We start from the raw sequence: 22,077 nt of genomic DNA, 5'->3' as shown, positions 1-22,077 counted from the left end.
CTTTTCTCTTAATGTAGAATAATATTGGACTAATAGAGTTAAGGTTAGGCACATTCGACCGCAACGAAAACGAAAATAAATTTTCAAAATACAGTTTTCTGTGCTTTCGTTATCGTTTGTTAAAACGATAACAAAAATACCTGAAATTCGGACGAAAACGAATGCACATGTCTACCATTCAACATTAAGATTCGCCGAAGCAGCGAAAAAACATACAAACGTCGAATCTGTCATTGAAGGCTCATGGTGTCAAGTTACCAGAACAGTTGGCAAGTTACTGTTGGGAAAGTTTGTGTACAGTACCTCGAACAGGAAACACTCCAATGTCCAATCTGCTATGCTCTGCCAACTGTTCTGGTAACTTGCCAACTGTTCTGGTAACTTGCCAACTGTTCTGGTAACTTGCCAACTGTTCTGGTAACTTGCCAACTGTTCTGGTGTGCACCTGGCTATCCATTCATAGCGTGACTACTATATTTAATCATTCCATCACAAGACTTTCTCTCTTTGTGGATTCACTGTGGACTGGTTGTTTTATACATTTTTTAAATGTTATCCATTTCTATATTTGTTTGTGCCTATACTTCTGTCAATTGTTATTTCTTCATTTAGACTATAAAGTGTGATTATCATTTTACCTATTGTGCGCTGCTCTTTTGTTTGTATGTTTGTTTTGCCCATTCTCCAAGTGGTTGGCAGCAGCACTGGGTTTCATAAACTATTTCTCACAGATATCACTGTGTGTTGCTATACTATGTTGTAGCGCTGTTAGGGGGACGTGTGTATATTTTTTTCTGGTTGAGAGATTTGCTGTTGTGTGAAGAGTGTGATGCCTGATTTTATATGATTATAACGGGGTGTATTTATAAAAAAATAAAACCCTATGCAATTATTTGCTTAGCCATCTTGGCTGATCACAATAATTTTCCTAACATGCTTATTTCCTAAGATTGTCAGCTCCATCTAGTGGCCATAATGCAGTATTTTCCCGATTGAGGTATTTCTGCAGAATACCACATTATGGCCATTAGATGGAGCTGACGATTCCAGGAAATTGCAGTGATTATTTGTGACACAAGTCCATCAAGTCCAACCTATGTGTGTGATTATATGTCAGTATTACATTGTATATCCCTGTATGTTGCGGTCGTTTAGGTGCTTATCTAATAGTTTCAGACATTTGTGCAGTAAATAAAAAAAACAAACTAATAGGCCCCTTAGGGGCAGATTCACGTACAGCCGCGCAAAATTGTGCGGGCGTAACGTATCTGATTTACGTTATGCCTCCGCAACTTACACGGGCAAGTGCTGTATTCTCAAAGCACTTGCTCCGTAAGTTGCGGCAGCGTAGCGTAAATCACCCGGCAGAATTCAAGTTCGGCGGGTAGGGGGCGTGTATCATTTAAATGAAGCGTGTCCCCGCGCCGAACGAACTGCGCATGCGGCGTCCCTAAAATATCCCAGTGTGAATTGCTCCAAATGACGTCGCAAGGACGTCATTGGTTTCGACGTGAACGTAAATGACGTCCAGCCCCATTCACGGACGACTTACGCAAACGACATAACTTTTTAAAATTTAGACGCGGGAACGACGGCCATACTTAACATTGGCCGCGCCTCATATAGCAGGGGCAACATTACGCCGGGACAAGCCTAACGTAAACGTCGTAACTTTACTGCGTCGGCCGCGTGTACGTTCGGGAATTCGCGTATCTAGCTAATTTGCATACTCGACGCGGAATTTGACGGAAGCGCCACCTAGCGGTCAAAAAAAAAATTGCAGTTAAGATCCGACGGCGTAAGAGAATTACGCCTGTCGGATCTAATGGATATCTATGCGTTACTGATTCTAAGAATCAGGCGCATAGATACGACGGCGCTAAGCAGAGATACGACGGAGTATCTGGAGATACGCCTTCGTATCTCGGTTGAGAATCTGGGCCTTAGTGTCCAAATGTAGATCCATAAAGGTAAAGTCACCTTGTTTTCTGCACAGCATCTGACTCAAATATTCCCATAAGAAACATTCCGGTGTCCGGAGATACGCGGTTCACAGCTTGGTAGATACCGAAGGCTATTGTGTCAGGGATGATGAGCCAGTCTCGTCTGACGTGTCGTTTGGAGACAGTTTTCCCTTCAGCCCCTGAAATGAGAGACCTATAAATGGAACCTAAACCCAACTCTAAGAATAAAATTCCAAAGAAGTTTACTTATGTAGCGAGGTCCCGGGCCTTCTTTAGTCTAATGACATATGAGACACATATGAAAAGACATATAAAAAACACAGCTACAATCTTTCAGGCTGCTGGCTGGTGCGTGGTGAGGAAAATCTTGTGACGTCACCACGCACCAGCTGACAGCCTAAATGCTTGCAGCTGTGTGTTTCATATGTCTTTTCTTTTGTTGTGCCTGGAAAGATTTTTTGGGAATAAAACACCAAGGGCCAGATTCACATAGAATTGCCCTGGCGCAGCATATCAGTGATACGCTACGCTGCCGTATCATACCTGGCGGAATTTCGAATCCACAGCGATATCGCGCCGTAAGTTACGGCGGCGTAGTGTTTTTCTGGCGGCGTATTTGAAATTGGGCGGGTTGGGGGCGTGATTCATTTAAATGAAGCGTGTCCCTGTGCGGAATGAACTGCGCATGCTCCGTTTTGAAATTTCCCGCCGTGCTTTGCGCGAAATGACGTCGCACCGACGTCATTTTTTGAACTTAGACGTGAGTTACGTCCTTTCCTATTCACGGACGACTTACGCAAAAAAAAAAAAAAAAATTAATTCGACGCGGGAACGACGGCCATACTTTAACATGGCAAGTCTATCTATACGCCACAAAATAGCAGCTTTAACTATACGCCGGAAAAAGCCGACTAGCGACGACGTAAGAAAATGCGACGGCCGCGCGTACGTTCGTGGATCGATGGAAAAAGCTAATTAGCATACCCGACGCGGAAAACGACACAAACTCCACCCAGCGGGCGCCGAAGTATTGCACCTACGATCCGAAGGCGCACAAAGCCGCACGCCTGTCGGATCGAAGCCAGAAGCCGTCGTATCTTGGTTTGAGGATCCAAACTAAAGATACGACGCGGCAAATTTGAAAGTACGTCGGAGTATCAGTAGATACGCCGGCGTAATTGCTCTGAGAATCTGGCCCCAATACTTTATTGCACTAGGAAGTTCCTCTCTTCTTTTTTCAAATAAATACCTACTCTATTGATGGAATACTGAGCGTGACACTCGAGAAGTGGCTTAACCATCCTGGGAAAACTACACGGAGGTGTTTGACGACCAACTTGGGAAGTGGACCGGGTGGAAGTCTGCAGCTGATCCCTAATGATATTAGGCGAGCCCGACTCTTATAATTTGGAGTCCAACATATTTGGAAAGAGGCCATCTGGCTGTTTTTTCTTACTCTCCTGACCGCTGTTTAACATCTGAGCCGTCACCATCGCAGATTGTGGATAACGTTATTGTGAAAGGGCCCGCAGGATCCGCAGGATCACCCGAGTTGATTTGAATTCAGCTTCACGTTTTTCTTTTGGGACTTTTTTGTTTTAGCACCTATATTTGATGGGTTAAAAACCTTATTGGGACTTCATTCAAAATACAATTGTTTTTTTTTTTGTATTTCTGCACTTTCGATTAAGTATTTTTATAACTTTTTGATGTGCTTGATAATTTTTTATCTTGCTATTATTATTTTTTTAATCATTTACTTGATCGCCAAAAATGTATGAATTAACCAATTTTTGGCTTTTGGTATATAGTGTTTTTTTCACTTTATCTAATGATTAATTTTTAATTACTATTTTTTTTTTTACTTAGGCCCCTTTCACACGGATGGATAGAATGGTGCTTTTAGCTGCGGATTTTACCGCAGCTAGAAGCACACAATGCTTTCCTATGACACCCTTCACACACTGCGTTTAGCTGCGTTTTTTTTACCTGCGGTTTTGTGCGAATAGAAAAAATTGAATTGAATGCGTCCAGGTGCGATCTGGCGCAGCTATTGGCACATAACCACAGGTAATCGCAGTGCACTTGTCAACTGCGTTTGGTATGAATCTTGAGGGGGAAATACACGCCAAATTTCAAATAAAAAACCGGCATGGGTTCCCCCCCCCCCCCAAGAGCATACCAGGCCCTTGGGTCTGCTATGGATTGTAAGGGGAACCCCCGTACGCTAAAAAAACGGCGTGGGGGTCCCCCCAAAATCCATACCAGACCCTTATATGAGCATGCAGCCCGGTCGGTCAGGAAATGGGATGGGGATGAGCGAGCACCCTCCCTCTTAGAAGAAAACCTGTCAAGCCCTGTACACACGATCGGTTTGTCCGAGGAAAACAGACCGATGGACAGTTTTCATCAGACAAACCGATCGTGTGTGGGCCCTATCGGGTTGTTTTCCATCGGTGAAAAAAAATAGAACACGTTTTAAATTCTTCTTATGGATAAAAAACTGATAGAAAAAAACGATCGTCTGTGTGAAAGTCCATTGGTCAAAAATCCACGCATGCTCAGAATTAAGTTGACGCATGCTTGGAAGCATTGAACTTTATTTTTTTCAGCACGTCTAAGGCCCCATACACACGAGAGGATTTATCTGCGAATACGGTCCAGCGGACCGTTTCCGCGGATAAATCCTCTAGAGGATTTCAGCGGATTTCCATGCGATGGAGTGTACTCACCATCGCATTGAAATCCGCGCCGAAATCCTCTGGCGATGACGTGTCGCGCCGTCGCCGTGATTATGATGCGGCGACGTGCGCGACGCTGTCATATAAGGAATTCCACGCATGCGTCGAATCATTACGACGCATGCGGGGGATCCCTTCGGACGGATGGATCCGTGAGTCTATACAGACCAGCGGATCCATCCGCTGGGATGGATTCCAGCGGATAGATTTGTTTAGCATGTCAGCAAATATTTATCTGCTGGAATCCATCCCAGGGGATAAATATCCGCGGAAAAAGATCCGCTGGAGTGTACACACCATAGGATCTATCCGCTGAAACCCATTCGCTGGGATTTTTCAGCGGATGGATTCTATCGTGTGTATGGGGCCATAGTGTTTTACGTCACCGCGCTTTGGCACAGTCGGATCTTTGACTGATGGTGTGTAGGCAAGACTGATGAAAGTCAGCTTCATCGGATATCCGATGTAAAAATCCATCGGATTAGATTCCATCAGATATCCGATCATGTGTACGAGGATTTAGAGTTTGCAAAAGACTTGAGACTGGGGGGGAGGTTCACCTTCCAGCAGGACAACAACTCTAAACATACAGCCAGAGCTACAATGGAATAGTTTAGATCAAAGCATATTCATGTGTTAGAATGGCCCAGTCACAGTCCAGACCTAAATCCAATTAAGAATCTGCGGCAAGACTTGAAAATTGCTGTTCACAGACGCTCTCCATCCAATCTGTCAGAGCTTGAGATATTTTGCAGAAAATAATGGGCAAAAATATCACTAGATGTGCAAAGCTGGTAGAGACTATAAACAAAAAAGTAAGTGCTACTACCCATACATCACATGAAAAGAAGAGCTCCCGGGTGCTCGATCCACAGTCGCTGGCTGCGTAGAATAATGAGGAAAAAGATGATCCACACTCCGGTCGTTGCTCTTAAATAATAGACGTATTTTTTGACAAGCCACAGTAGACAAACGCAATAGAAAAGGTTGACGCGTTTCAGCCTATAAGGCCTTAGTCATAACCACAAAGCTGGTAGAGACATCCCCAAAAAGACTTGCAGCTGTAATTGCAGAGAAAGGAGGTTCTACAAAGTATTGACTCAGGGGGGCGCCATACGAATGTACCCCCCACACTTTTCACATATTTATTTTGATGGTCTGTCACATAAAATGCCAATAAAATACATTTACAATTTTGGATTTAACATGACAAAATGTAGAAAATGTCAAGGGGTATGAATACTTTTTCAAGGCACTGTATAATATTTAGTGAAAGACTCTCATTGAGCTGCCTGCACCTGTGTGAATGAGCCCTAAGGATATTTGCTATGTGTATTTATCTGCTATTTTTTTGAAGTTGGTGACAAATACATAACAATAGAATAGAGAGGGAAATGCCGAGTACACACGGTCGGAATTTCCGATGGAAAAAGTCAGATGGGAACTTTTCGTTGGATAGTCCGACCATCTAACTTTTTCTGTCGGAATTTCCAACGGACTTAGAGAGCAGGTTCTCTATTTTTCCGACGAAAAATCACACTGACATTACACTGACATCTCCCCATTCTTCAGTTCTGTGACCCGATCGCGGGACACCGGTGGACATCGAGTCCGCGGGTCCTGTGGGCACGGAGCTTGCGACAGGCCCGGTGGCGCACGCGTGACCACATGGCGGCAATTTAAAAGGGATGTATATATACACCCATTTAAGCAGTCGTGCCATTCTGTCGACGTAAAAAGTCGTGCGGCGGTCGGCAAGCGGTTAAACGATGCATTATATTATACATTTATACTTGAATAAATTTACTGCCAACATTTCATCAATGTGCAATGACTTTTTTGCGTTTTATCGTACAGCACGCAGGCACATCCAGGATACTACCATTTAAGAGCAGAAGAAGGAGGAAGGTTGTGGCGATAACTGTCACCCGCATTGCTGTAAACGAAAACCTGAAACACAGTAAAGCAGAAAATTTAAATTGTGCAAAACAAATCTGGAATGAAACTGGACAGCTTTCCAGCTCGTTGACAGAATGTGAACACACATTGGGGCTCATACAGCATGCGGTGTTAAGATCCGTAATGTATACAAATGTCAACTCAGCAGTATTGTATGCTATGGGCCCATTCACACCGCTCTGATTTGGCCCATTGCGTTTAACCAGGAAAACCAAAGTTTGGGTCTATGGTCCGATTTATTCCGTATTGTATGCTGTACACAGGGCCAGATTCCAGACAATGCCACCAAGGCCAGGCCTCAGGGTGGCAGTGGGTGCAGGGGCGCTGCCGGCTCAGTGGGCCGGTTACAGCGGCTGCCTAATCTGCATCGGAGGTCCGTGGCGATCTACCTGTCAATCACCGACAGCTTGCGCCTGACGGGTAGATCGAGATTTAGCTAGCATGCAGAGTAGCACAGGAAGCGCGTGTAATAAGTTCTCTCTCATGTCACTCTGCTCCCCGGCTGTCCCTCCTCTCTTCTCGTCCATCCCCATTTGCTTGTGACATCATCTGTGATGGACGAGAAGAGAGGAGGGGCCGCCGGGGAGTAGAGTGACATGAGAGAGAACTTATTACACATGCTTCCTGCACTACTCTGCATGCTGGTAAACAATGTGCCCCATAATGTGCAATGTGCCCTGATGTGCCATGTGCCCTATGTTCTGATGTGCTATGTGCCCTGATGTGATCTGATGTGCCCCGTGCCCTGATGTGCTATGTTCCCTGATGTGCCCTGTGCCCATATTCCCTGATTTCGAGGGACTGTCCCTGATTTGGAGCAATATGTCCCTCTGTCCCTCATTCTCCTCATTTGTCCCTCATTTTGGTCTGATCTATATAGATGTATATAAAATGCACTTTTTATCTATCAAAAAGTGTTTCCCAGCACTAAACTTTCATCTGATTTCTAAATTGCAGCATTTGTAAATTCCAAAAGCCAATATAAAGAAATAGTAGTGGTAAAAAAAGCACTTGTGGGTTAAACCAATCTTAATTTTTTGTACAATTCTCCTTTAAGGGGCGTGGCAAAGGGTGTGTCCTATGCCTGCATACTTTTTCCGTTAGGTGTCCGTCATTCCCATCTCAGAAAGTTCTGAGGTATGCCTGTGCCCTGTGTCCTGATGTGCTATGTGCCCTGATCTGCCTCGTGCCCCGATGTGCTCTGATGTGCCCTGATCTGCTCCGTGCTCTGATGTGCTGTGCCTCAATGTGGTGTGCCCTGATGTGCTGTACCCTGATGTGCTGTGCCCTGTATCCTGATACGATGTGCCCTGATGTGCCCTGTACGTGTTGTGCCTTGATGTGCATTGTGCCCTGATGTGCTGGGCCCTTTACCCTGATGTGCTGTGCCCTGATGTGCTGAGCTCTGTACCGTGCCCTGATGTGCACTGTACCCTGATGTGTTGTGCCCTGGGCCGGTCTGGATGAAGGCCCCCTATGTGATGGTGTGTGTGTGTGTGTGTGTGGGGGGGGGGGCGACATTGAAGGACCCGGCCTTGGGGCGGCAAAGGGAGTAAATCTGGGCCTGGCTATACACATGTACATATTTGCACGAAGGTTTAAATTAGGGTTGTCCCGATACCGATACTAGTATCGGTATCGGGACCGATTCCGAGTATTTGCGGGAGTACTCGTACTCCCGCAAATACCCCCGATACCAATATAGAATACTCCCCCCCCCCCGCATCCCCGCTGCCGCCGACTGTGTAATACGCCGGGAACATTACAGCTTTGAATAGCTGTAATGATTCGCACCGCGCATAGACACTCCCCCTCGCTCGGGTGAACTGTCCAATCCCGAGTGAGGGGGAGTGTCTATACGCAGCGCGGCGCCAATCATTACAGCGATTCAAAGTTGTAATGTCCCCAGCGTATTACACAGTCGGCGGTAGCGGGGATGCAGGTAAGCGGGACATGGCTGCATGGGGGGAGATGCTGGATGGGGGGAGACGCTGGATGGGGGGAGACAATGGCTGGATGGGGGGAGATGCGTGATGGGGGGAGACAATGGCTGCATGGGGGGAGACGCTGGATGGGGGGAGACGCTGGATGGGGGGAGACAATGGCTGGATGGGGGGAGACGCTGGATGGGGGGAGACAATGGCTGCATGGGGGGAGACGCTGGATAGAGGGTGACAATGGCTGGATGGGGGGAGACAATGGCTGCATGGGGGGTGACAATGGCTGCATGGGGGGTGACAATGGCTGGATGGGGGGTGACAATGGCTGCATGGGGGGTGACAATGGCTGCATGGGGGGTGACAATGGCTGGATGGGGGGAGACAATGGCTGGATGGGGGGTGACAATGGCTGCATGGGGGGTGACAATGGCTGGATGGAGGGAGACAATGGCTGGGGGAATACATTGCTGGATGGGGGGTGACAATGGCTGGATGGGGGGATACATTGCTGCATGGGGGGAGACAATGGCTGGATGGGGGGATACATGGCTGCATGGGGGGAGACAATGGCTGCATGGGGGGTGACAATGGCTGGATGGGGGGATACATGGCTGCATCTGTAGGGGGACATGGTTACATTTGGGGACACATTTTAAAACAAGTATCGGTATTCGGTATCGGCGACTACTTGAAAAAAAGTATCGGTACTTGTACTCAGTCCTAAAAAAGTGGTATCGGGACAACCCTAGTTTAAATGCATGCAGAATAAATGGATTTGGCCATATACAGTAGACTACTGCTTCCTAATAGTTTCAGGAAAAGAGACCAGGGAAAGATTTAACAATTAACAATGTGTAGGCAGTGCCAGAAATGCAGAATGTCCTCGATCTTCTTATTCTGCATTTGTGCCTTTGCCAACACATTGTTGATGTTCCCGTCTTTGCCTGAATAAGTCATCCACCTGGTGGTAGCGCAGGCCCAGAAATACCTCAGCATTCATTCAGAATATTATATGTAGCGCTCAGCTACTTTCATAGCTGCTGCTGCTTTAAATTTAGAGGGTGGTCAGAGATTTAACTACCTCTAAATGTATTGTTTTACCAAATTTGGGCCTCTGTTCTAGCCATGGCTGTACTGTGAGTGACCACTATTGCTGTTGGTACAACCCCAGGCCAAGGGTGACAGCAGTCAAGTTAGGGTGTATTGGGTGTTTTTCCTCAGCAGCCAATGAGTGGGAGTCAATCGCCTTGCTATGCATGCTGGGGGAGAGTACTTAAGGGACAGATGTCATTAGTTCTGGGTCAACATCGTCGTGTGGCCAATCCTGGCTGTCGTCCCACCACCCTCCGTGTGTGGCCCTCATGCCCGGGGGTGCGTGTTCAAGTGTTCCTGGCTCCGGGACCACGTTGGTCCGGGGTTGTGATCTACTATGTAGGCCTGGTAGTCAGACTGGGTCTATGTTCGTAGAGTGGTCCTGTGCTGTCCGTCCTGAGGGAGGAAGCCACCTGATGAAGAACCTGTCTTGGAGAGCACTGAGCACGAGGCTGGTATCTCAGAAGAGGCCTTGAACTTCATCGAAGGACGCACGATTGCTGAGAGGCTGAGTGATGGTCGCCTGTCAGTTCTGAGTTCACAAAAGTTTATTCAAGAGAGATCCAGGTGCTTAATCCTGTGTTGAGAAGGATTCTGGACCGAATGTGTCTCCACCTTTGGGAAGGTCTGTTTCAGAGACTTTGCTAAAGTTTCCGTGTGACACCCTGGCTGCTAGGCTAGTGGGAGAGGCCTATCCAGGTGTGCAATACCCACTCTGGCTAGAGTGGCGACGAAAGTTACATTGCTGGAAGCAGGAGTGTTTCCACACAAAGTTATACACCTGATCCTACTGCTTATTACCCCTTTCCACCTCTTAAACTACTACTTTTATTCTTTTACCCCATTGGGTAATAACGCACAGAAAAAGAAACCTAAAGTGTGGGCATTGAAGTTCTTCTCAATTCTCATCGTATACCCTAGACGGCGAAGGAATAGAGTTAACATGCCACCCAAAACAAACCAGCAGCTCCTTCGGGGGTAGTGCTACATATATATACAGTACACACATGAACTTTAATGGCATCCCGGTCTTAGTCCGTAGGGTTCAATATTGAGTTGGCCCCGCCCTTTGCAGCTATAACAGCTTCAACTCTTCTGGGAAGGCCGTCCACAAGGCAGGAAAACCACAGTGAGTCAGAGTGGCCAACATTCACAAGACACTCTGGCACGGTGACAACAAGAAGTTCAAGCAGAGAGGAGAAAATACTCTGAAGCAAAAATAGCACACTAGGACAAAAGAACATTAAGATGCCACAGAGTACACCATTGAGGTCTCCAGCAGAGAATGAGTGAACTTCGTAAAGGCCAAACATCTGTAATACCTATATGCATTGGCGTGCACAAAGGCACACCCTACTCACCCTGTGTGCCACAGATTTCCTCCCATTTAAACCCATGATATTTCACCAAAGCCCCCTAACGGGGCTTCTAAAAAATGTGTCCACTGCTCTACTGACACCAATCCCTGCCCTACTAACACTGTCCACTGCTCTACTGACACCAATCCCTGCCCTACTAACACCGTCCACTGCTCTACTGACACCAATCCCTGCCCTACTAACACCGTCCACTGCTCTACTGACACCAATCCCTGCCCTACTAACACCGTCCACTGCTCTACTGACACCAATCCCTGCCCTACTAACACTGTCCACTGCTCTACTGACACCAATCCCTGCCCTAGTAACACCGTCCACTGCTCTACTGTCACCAATCCCTGCCCTACTAACACTGTCCACTGCTCTACTGACACCAATCCCTGCCCTACTAACACTGTCCACTGCTCTACTGACACCAATCCCTGCCCTACTAACACTGTCCACTGCTCTACTGACACCAATCCCTGCCCTACTAACACCGTCCACTGCTCTACTGACACCAATCCCTGCCCTACTAACACCGTCCACTGCTCTACTGACACCGACCCCCGCCCTACTAACACCGTCCACTGCTCTACTGACACCAATCCCTGCCCTACTAACACTGTCCACTGCTCTACTGACACCAATCCCTGCCCTACTAACACTGTCCACTGCTCTACTGACACCAATCCCTGCCCTACTAACACCGTCCACTGCTTTACTGTCACCAATCCCTGCCCTACTAACACCGTCCACTGCTCTACTGACACCAATCTCTGCCCTACTAACACTGTCCAATGCTCTACTGACACCGTCAGTATAAACACACATGCACACACACATACACTCTTTAGCGCCCTGCTACTTTCATAGCTGGTGCTGCTCTAAATTTAGAGGGTGGTCAGAGATTAAGTTACCTCTGACAATGTTATTTTGACTAAATTTGGGCCTCTGTTCCAGCCATGGCATTATGCCGCGTACACACGATCATTTTTCAGCATGAAAGAAAACGTTGTTTTTAAAAACGTCATTTAAAGCGGATGTGCCATGGGAACAAAATATTAAAAGCCAGCAGCTACAAATACTGCAGCTGCTGACTTTTAATATTAGGACACTTACCTGTCCTGGAGTCCAGCGCCGATCGCAGCAGAGCACGAGCGATCGCTTGTCACTCTGCTGCTCCCCCCGCCATCCACGCTGAGGGAACCAGGAAGTCAAGCGCTGCAGCTTCACTGCCCGGTTCCCTACGGCGCATGCGCGAGTCGCGCTGCGCCCGCCAATTGGCTCACACGCTGTGTGCTGGGAGCCGAGTGTTCCCAGCACACAACGGGCGACAGACGGGATGTGACGGAATGCCCGTCTTTTGCTCGTAGCGTGTGGCCGGAAGTGGGTGCAAATACCTGTCTTTAGACAGGTATCTGCACCCCCCTCCCCCCTGAAAGGTGTCAAATGTGACACCGGAGGGGGGGAGGGTTCCGATCAGCGGGACTCCACTTTAGGGTGGAGAACCGCTTTAAAATGATGGTGTGTGGGCTGCACATTGTTTTTCAGTTTCTGAAAAACGACAATTTTTTTTCCGAACATGCTGCATTTTTTAACGTCGTTTTAAAAAATGTCGTTTTTCGGGTTGTAAAAAATTATTGTGTGTGGGCTAAAACAAAGTTTTAAACCCGCGCATGCTCAGAAGCAAGTTATGAGACGGGATCGCTCGTTCTGGTAAAACTACCGCTCATAATGGAGATAGCACATTCATCACGCTGTAACAGACAAAAAAGCGTGAATCGTCTTTTACTAACACTGAATCAGCTAAAGCAGCCCAAAGGTGAATGGAACTTCCCCTTTAGAGTGCCGTCGTACGTGTTGTACGTCACCGCGCTTTGCTAGATAATTTTTTAAAAATGATGGTGTGTGAGCAACGTCGGGCCGGATTCAGGTAGAATTGCCCATTATTTACGGAGGCGCAGGGCAACGTTTTTGCCCTGCCCCCCCGCAAAATTTGCTCCACTGCCCTTGATTCACGGAGCAGAAGGTCCGTGAATTGCGCGGGCGCGCCGGCAAAATGCCCGGCGCTAGAGCACGCAATTTAAATGATCCCGTAGGGGGCGGAATCATTTAAATTAGGCGCGTTCCCGCGCCGATCGTAGCGCGCATGCTCCGTCGGGAAACTTTCCCGACGTGCATTGCGGCAAATGACGTCGCAAGGACGTCATTTGCTTCAAAGTGAACGTAAATGGCGTCCAGCGCCATTCACTATTCACTTACGCAAAGTACGTAAAATTCGAATTTGGCGACGCGGTAACGACGGGTATACGTAACATGGGCTGCCCCTGCTAATAGCAGGGGCAGCCTTGCGCGAAAACCGCCGTACGTAAACGACGTAAATTGCGTACGCAGGGCTCGCGCAACGTTGTGAATCGGTGTTAGTATGCAATTTGCATACTATACACTGAGCACAACGTGAACGCCACCTAGCGTCCACCGCAAGAATGCAGCCTAAGATATGCGGGCATAAGAGCCTTATGCCGGGCAGATCTTAGGCTGCAGTCGGCGTAACGAGGTTCCTGAATCAGGAGCACTCGTTACGCCGGGTCAAGTAAGCAATTGCGCTGTGTAACCTATGGTTACACAGGCGCAATTGCTTCTTGAATCCGGCCCGTCGTTTTTAATGATGAAGTTGGAAAAACATTGTTTTTTGGACATGATGAAAAACTACGTTTTCTTTCATGCCGAAAAATGATCGTGTGTACGCGCCATAAGATTTACCCATAAAGTTTTTCTCACACAGTTTAGAGGGAGAATGAAAATCTGCTACTGAAAAGGTACAAGCTAAATCATGTTATTATGCTAAAATAATAATTTATTATTTATCTATTTAATATGAAATTACTGGTTTAAAATTAAACTTCAAACTTCACTAATCTGGCCACCTGTTTGATTACAGTTTTAGTATAGTTAATTACCTTAACAATAATATATAATTAAGTATTTGGATATTACTTACTTATGGTAATTAACCCCTTGCCACCCATGCCAATTCTGACACTTCTCTCCTACATGTAATAATCATAATTTGTTTTTATAGAAAAGGACATTTAAAAGCAAAATGGAAGGATGAGGTAAGTGAAGGAGGACTGCACTAAGGTAAAGGAAGCTATTTAGGAAAAAAAATTGTACCTTTACAACCCCTTTAAGTTTAGGTAAAACTAAAAACAGAAAAATCAGCACAGGGGACCAAACTTACAGCTAGTATGATGAGTCCCTTGTGTTGATTCTTCTGTTTTCAGTAGAAATCTTCATCTCTCCTTCGACTAGACAGGCAGACCGACCAACATGTTTATTTTCAATAACTGATTTCAGTTAAAATTCTGTAGAAAGGTATGCAACTCACCAACTAAATGGGTAGCTCTGTAAAACTTGACATTCATGTGTTTTTTATTGGAATATAAAGGCTGCACTTTTGTTCAAAGAACAAACTCCACTTTGCGTAATCGAACATCAACATGAAACTGGCAAGAAAGGAGGATTTATAGGAAGTATAGCAAACAACAGAAAGAAATTCTCAGAATTATCACAGCACAGTGGCTCAGTAGTTAGCACTTCCGCCTTTGAATCCAAACCACCGCACGGCATGGAGTTTGCATGTTCTCCCGGGGACTGTGTGGGTTTCTTCCCACACTCCAAAGACATGCTGGTAGGTCAAGTGGCCCTAGTATGTGTATGTATGAATGTGAGATAGGGACCTTAGATTGTAAGCTCCTTGAGGGTAGGGACTGATGCCAATGTATTATATATATATATATATATATATATATATATTTATACAGGGAGTGCAGAATTATTAGGCAAATGAGTATTTTGACCACATCATCCTCTTTATGCATGTTGTCTTACTCCAAGCTGTATAGGCTCGAAAGCCTACTACCAATTATGCATATTAGGTGATGTACATCTCTGTAATGAGAAGGGGTGTGGTCTAATGACATCAACACCCTATATCAGGTGTGCAGAATTATTAGTCAACTTCCTTTCCTTTGGCAAAATGGGTCAAAAGAAGGACTTGACAGGCTCAGAAAAGTCAAAAATAGTGAGATATCTTGCAGAGGGATGCAGCACTCTTAAAATTGCAAAGCTTCTGAAGCGTGATCATCGAACAATCAAGCGTTTCATTCAAAATAGTCAACAGGGTCGCAAGAAGCGTGTGGAAAAACTAAGGCGCAAAATAACTGCCCATGAACTGAGAAAAGTCAAGCGTGCAGCTGCCAAGATGCCACTTGCCACCAGTTTGGCCATATTTCAGAGCTGCAACATCACTGGAGTGCCCAAAAGCACAAGGTGTGCAATACTCAGAGACATGGCCAAGGTAAGAAAGGCTGAAAGACGACCACCACTGAACAAGACACACAAGCTGAAACATCAAGACTGGGCCAAGAAATATCTCAAGACTGATTTTTCTAAGGTTTTATGGACTGATGAAATGAGAGTGAGTCTTGATGGGCCAGATGGATGGGCCCGTGGCTGGATTGGTAAAGGGCAGAGAGCTCCAGTCCGACTCAGACGCCAGCAAGGTGGAGGTGGAGTACTGGTTTGGTCTGGTATCATCAAAGATGAGCTTGTGGGGCCTTTTCGGGTTGAGGATGGAGTCAAGCTCAACTCCCAGTCCTACTGCCAGTTTCTGGAAGACACCTTCAAGCAGTGGTACAGGAAGAAGTCTGCATCCTTCAAGAAAAACATGATTTTCATGCAGGACAATGCTCCAGCACACGCGTCCAAGTACTCCACAGCGTGGCTGGCAAGAAAGGGTATAAAAGAAGAAAAACTAATGACATGGCCTCCTTGTTCACCTGATCTGAACCCCATTGAGAACCTGTGGTTAATCATCAAATGTGAGATTTACAAGGAGGGAAAACAGTACACCTCTCTGAACAGTGTCTGGGAGGCTGTGGTTGCTGCTGCACGAAATGTTGATGGTGAACAGATCAAAACACTGACAGAATCCATGGATGTCAGGCTTTTGAGTGTCCTTGCAAAGAAAGGTGGCTATATTGGTCACTGATTTGTTTTTGTTTTGTTTTTAAATGTCAGAAATGTGTATTTGTGAATGTTGAGATGTTATATTGGTTTCACTGGTAAAAATAAATCATTGAAATGGGTATATATTTGTTTTTTGTTAAGTTGCCTGATAATTATGCACAGTAATAGTAGTCACCTGCACACACAGATATCCCCCTAAAATAGCTAAAACTAAAAACAAACTAAAAACTACTTCCAAAAATATTCAGCTTTGATATTAATGAGTTTTTTGGGTTCATTGAGAACATGGTTGTTGTTCAATAATAAAATTAATCCTCAAAAATACAACTTGCCTAATAATTCTGCACTCCCTGTATATGTAAAGCACTGCATACATTCATGGTGCTATATAAATACCTGTAATATTAATTTGAATTTACAAACTGCAGACCATTGAGGGCGCACGACACCACCCCCCATCCATGCATCCGGCCCCTTGCATTACTCCGGGTGCATGAATTCCTGTGTTTAAAGGTAGGAAAAAAGTGCTAACAATTACATAAATAAATCAAATAAGCAGCAACTCTCATGTGTAATATCACAAAAATACATAAGCTAAAAAACAGAGTTGCGCATAACCTTTAACCGATTAAGACCCGGACCAATATGCAGGTTAAGGACCTTGCCCCTTTTTGCGATTCGGCACTGCGTACCCCCTTCCTGCCTAGGCGAAATTTCAGCTTCCGGCACTGCGTCGCTTTAACTGACAATTGCGCGGTCGTGCGACGTGGCTCCCAAACAAAATCGGCATCCTTTTTTTTCCCACAAATAGAGCTTCCTTTTGGTGGTATTTGATCACCTCTGCGGTTTTTATTTTTTGCGCTATAAACAAAAATGGAGCAACAATTTAAAAAAAAATTCAATATTTTGCTATAATAAATATCCCCAAAAAATATATATATAAAAAAAACATTTTTTTTCCTCAGTTTAGGCCGATACGTATTCTTCTTCCTACTTTTGGTAAAAAAAAAAATCACAACAAGCGTTTATTGATTGGTTTGCGCAAAAGTTATAGCATTTACAAAATAGTGGATAGTTTTATGGCATTTTTATTAATCATTTTTTTTTCTACTAGTAATGGCGGCGATCAGCGATTTTTTTTATGACTGCGACATTATGGCGGACACATCGGACACTTTTGACACATTTTTTAGACCACAGCGAAAAGTGCTATAAAAATCCACTGATTGCTGTGAAAATGACAATGGCAGTGAAGGGGTTAACCACTAGGGGGCGCTAAAGGGGTTAAGTGTGTCCTATTGTGTGTTTCTTACTGTAGGGGGGCGGGGCTGGACGTGTGACGTCACTGATCGTCGTTCCCTATGACAGGGAACAGACGATTAGTGACAAGCCACAGAGAAGAATGGGGAAGGTTTGTTTATACTCTCCCTGTTCTTCAGCTCCTGTGACCCGATCGCGGGACACCGGCGGCGATCGGGTCCGCGGGAAACCGACGGCGATTGGGGCCGCGGGACACCAGCAGCGTTGGGTCCACGGGTCCTGCGGGTGCAGTCACGGAGCTCAGGACTAGGTCGCAAGCGCGCCGCCGGCTGGGCTCTTAAAGGCGACGTACCTGTACGTGCCTGTGCCCAGCCGTGCCCTTCTGCTGACGTATATCGGCGTGAAGGGGTCTTCGAATGGTTAAAAGAATTATAATCATGAACATCTCAACATATGCATTGGTCAGTTCAATAATATGAAGTCCTTCTTCAATGGAGAAGAGTTAAATCAGCATAAACATCCAATACTTCACAATTCTGTGTAATAGGAGGGAGAAGAATGCAGGGCCAAGATAGTGAGAAAACAGAAAGTGTCATACTCCCAAATTCTGAATCCAAGTTCATATATGCATTCCAAGCACTCCTGGTCCCCTGCGCTGCCGACACCATATGTGACCACCACCAAAGAAAAATGCCTGCTTACCAGATACTTTGAACCTATAGAAAGGTCTATAACGCCTGTGGCTGGTTACCCTGCCAGGGCCTTTAGACTGTAATCCGTGCGTCAACCGATGGTTCTGTAGACAATCTCTCCCACCTCTCACTTCCAATCGTCCGTAGGTATTGCACTCAAAACATCAATAAAAGATACCCCACATCGTGTGAAACCCAACGATTTTATTAAAGCAAATTAATTAGCACCAAAAACTACGGGCCAGATCCACAAAGAACCGGCGTAACCTAAAAATTCCCATTTAAGTTACACTGCCTTAAAATTTCTACCTAAGTGCCCGATCCACAAAGCACTTACCTAGAAATTTTGAGCGGTGTAACTTAAATCCGTCCGGCGCAAGGCGTTCCTCTTCTCCAGGGGGCGATTCCCATTTAAATGAGGCGCGCTCCCGCGCCGGCCGTACTGCACATGCTCGTGACGTCATTTTCCCGACGTGCATAGCGCAAAATTACGTTACGCCAAGCTTTGTGGATCGCGACGGGTCAATAAAGTTGCGTCGGAAAAAAAAAAGATACGGTGGAAAAAAAAAAAATTAAAAAAAAAATAAAAATTGCGTCGCTGGACAGAAGGGTCTGCTTTTACAAGGTGTAAACAGTTTACACTTTGTAAAAGCAACCCTAATTTTGCGTTTGCAAACTAAAACTTACGGAGAAAAAACGAAGCTGAAAAGCTTTGTGGATCTCCGTAAGTGCTAATTTGCATACCCGAGGCGGCATTTCGACACAAAATGCCCCCAGCGGCGGATGCGGTACTGCATCCTAAGATCTGGCAGTGTAAGTCCCTTACACATGCCGGATCTTCTGCCTATCTATGTGAAACTGATTCTGTGGATCAGTTCCATAGTTAGAAACAGGGATACGACGGTGTAACAGCAGTTACGCCGGCGTATCCCTTTTGAGGATCTGGCCCTACATTCCCAAATGAGTACAGACTAATTACTCTAAAAAGTTGGTCCAGCTTACTCTCATAAGTAGGCTTGATGCATCGTAACCCTAGTTTGCCAAACGAGGCTTGGTTTTCTATATGTTGCCCGTGCCCCAGGATGACGTCAATCTTTGACAAAACTAGTGAGGCGGACAACGTGTTGACGTCATTGCGTACTGTTTTGAAAATAGGGTGGGCTTGGGATGCAGAAAGTGCACTCACAGCCCACCCAGGTGTGTTAAATTAACGAATGAATATTCGGTATTGTAACACTGATCCTCCTCCCGGCCAATCAGGAAGCAGGTCAGAGACCCGTCACCTGATTGGCTGGAAGGACAGGTGATTCTATTGGATGCCTGGGAGGAGGGGAGGAGACGCATTGCGGAAGCGAGGAGGAGAGGACACAAGAGCCGCTGCCTGAATGCCTGCTGCCCTGATGCTTGCTGCCCGGATGCCCGCTGGAACTCTGATGTGGGGAGCACTCTGGTGAACAGAGTCCTTTCGCAGAGTGAATACACTAACATAAGGGGGGTAGGGTATTGATATAAGGGGGGAACCTTTATATCAGTGCCCCCTTGCATTATTGTATTCCCTCCCCCTCTAAATCACTTACCCCCCCCTACAGACTGGCCTGGGGGCGCTGTTACTGACCTCCTCTCAGGTGCACCATGCAGGGCTCAGTCAGGCGGCTCAAGGTCGGTGGCTCTGGTTTTATCTTATAGTCTCCTCTCCACAGTCCACACACGTCTCACTCCTCGCATGATCCCCAACCGGGGGCGCTCTAACTTTTGATGCCTCTCCAGGCCCGAAGGCTTTCACACTGAAGCGTCGCGCGGTGCAATCAGCGGCGCATTGCGGGGGGAATATCTCCTAAACCGTACAGGTTTAGGAGATATTCTTTATACCTACAGGTAAGCCTTATTATAGGTAAAAGTGGTAGTAAAGGCTTTACTACCACTTTAATAAACTTTATTATTTACTTTAAATGTGTTTGGTTCCCTCTATTGCAATCCACACAGTTCTGGTCACACCTGATACTGACAGATACCAAGGCCATCCCTGACCAGAAGTGGCTGCACAGAGAAAACATCCCGGTTCTATTGGGTTTGCTGAAATTAATTTTGATGAAATTGTTTATTATCCTCTGCTGGCGTCAGAGAATGGTGAATATTGCTGCCAGACATTAAAAGAGTGGACCAGTGACCAGGGGCGGACTGACAACTCATGGGGCCCCCGGGCAATAGGAGATTATGGGGCCCCCCGGGCAATAGGAAATTATGGGGCCCCCAGGCAATAGGAGATTATGGGGCCCCCGGGAAATAGGAGATTATTGGGCCCCCGGGCATTAGATTATGGGGCCCCCGGGCATTAGATTATGGGGCCACACAGTATACACACACATACAGTATACAGGCACACAGTATACACACACACAGAAGACACATACACACATTGAAAAGGTACTGGAGAGGTGGGGCAGCTATAATCTTGGGATTTTTTTTAAAAAACACAGCTTTTTACATACTGTCCCTGGTTTTACTGAGGCTGGCAACCCTGATGGGGCCCCCTAGTGTCATGGGGCCCTCGGGCAGTGCCAGAGTGCCCGAATGATCAGTTCGCCCCTGCCAGTGACCAGCTACTAGAGAGTATCCGATTAGCTCATTCCCTCGTTGATCAGGGCTATATGCTGTTTGGGGATGTACTCCAAAGGGCAGTGATGATTTTTCTCCCCCTTTTCTCTGGTTGTTAGAGGATGACCCGGTTTCCTTCGCTGAGCATTATTCCTCATGTTCCCAGCAGGTGTTGTCAGATTGTATTAATGCAGTGCAGTCCCTGGTTAGACAGGCAGTATGTGGGCCGACCAGGGCCGCCTTCAGGGGGGTACAGGCAGTACACCTGTAAGGGGCCCGGAGGTCCCCAGGGGCCCGGATGGCAACCCCCTTTATAAAAAAAATATATTATTTTCAATATATTTTTATTTATTTTTTTATTAAAGGGACAATTTTTTTATTTTATTTTTTTAGAGGTCCGGAGGTCCCCAGGGGCCCGGTGGCCCCCATGGCCCTGGACGGCAACCCCCCCTTTTTTAATTTATTTTTTATAAAAATATATATATATTTTTTAATATATTTTTATTTTATTTTTTATTAAAGGGACAATTTTTTTTTTAGGGGTCCGGAGGTCCCCATGGCCCCGGATGACAACCCCCCTTTTTTAATATATATATATATATTTTTTTATATATATATATATATATATATATATATATATATATATATATATATTTATTATTATTATTATTATTATTATTATTATTATTATTATTTAAAGGGCCCAATTTATAAACAAATTACATTTTTTTTATATTATTTTATTTATTTATTTTATTTTTGTTTATATATATTTTTTTATTAAAGGGCCCAGAGGTTCCCAGGGCCCTGGATGGCAACCCGCCTTTTTTTTTTTTTATAAATGTTTATTTATTTTTTTTATATATTTTTTTTTTATTTTATTAAAGGGCCCAGAGGTTTCTTTTTTTTAATTTTTATTAAAGGGCCCAGAGGTCCCGGATAGCAACCCCCTTTTTTTGTAATTTCTTTTTATATATATATATATATACCTACATTTATATATATATATTTTTTTTCTTAAAGGGGCCAGAGGTCCCCAGGGCCCTTTTTTAAAAAGGGGGGTTGCCCTTTTTAAAAAAAAAATATATATATAGATTTTTTATTTTTATTTTTATTAAAGGGCCCAGAGGTCCCCAGGGCCCCCGGATGGCTACCCCTTATTTTTATATATATTTTTCTTAATTTCTTCTTTTTTTTGTAAAGGGCCCCCCCGCTTATCAATTTGCGCCCCCCCCCCCCGCTTCTCAATTTCAGGCAGCACCCCCTCCAGGGTGCCCATGCCTGAAGCTGTGTAAGGGGCCCCATAATTCCTGATGGGGCCGACCTTTGTTCAACCTGTACTACAGGCATGATCAGATCTATTGCACTCAGCGTCAGTCAGCTCACAACAATCCGTCCCTGCTATTAGACGCCTGCCTGCCCAAATATTTTTCCCACTATCA

At 45.6% G+C, this 22,077-nt stretch overlaps 1 protein-coding gene across 3 annotated transcripts in view; it reads right to left on the bottom strand.

The window, feature by feature from the left end:
* The window catches only part of LOC120928712 (apovitellenin-1-like), a 20,036-nt gene extending 5,522 nt beyond the window's left edge, over nucleotides 1-14,514 (bottom strand). Inside the window, exons 1-3 of one of the 3 annotated variants that reach the window (XM_040339705.1) lie at nucleotides 14,446-14,514; nucleotides 6,561-6,655; nucleotides 1,981-2,143 (exon numbers count right to left, since the gene is read on the bottom strand). In XM_040339705.1, the coding sequence (XP_040195639.1) occupies nucleotides 1,981-2,143; nucleotides 6,561-6,639 (242 nt within the window). In that variant the 5' untranslated portion in view covers nucleotides 6,640-6,655; nucleotides 14,446-14,514. The remainder of the gene's footprint in view (nucleotides 1-1,980; nucleotides 2,144-6,560; nucleotides 6,656-14,445) is intronic. The other 2 variants (XM_040339706.1, XM_040339708.1) reach the window with 2 other exon arrangements.
* Nucleotides 14,515-22,077: the final 7,563 nt, after the last annotated feature.

Source organism: Rana temporaria, chromosome 2, assembly GCF_905171775.1.
Source record: "Rana temporaria chromosome 2, aRanTem1.1, whole genome shotgun sequence".
NCBI classification, from domain to species: Eukaryota; Metazoa; Chordata; class Amphibia; order Anura; family Ranidae; genus Rana; species Rana temporaria.
The sequence above is the reverse complement of the archived record's forward strand: the minus strand, read 5'-3'. Positions and strand labels throughout refer to the sequence as shown.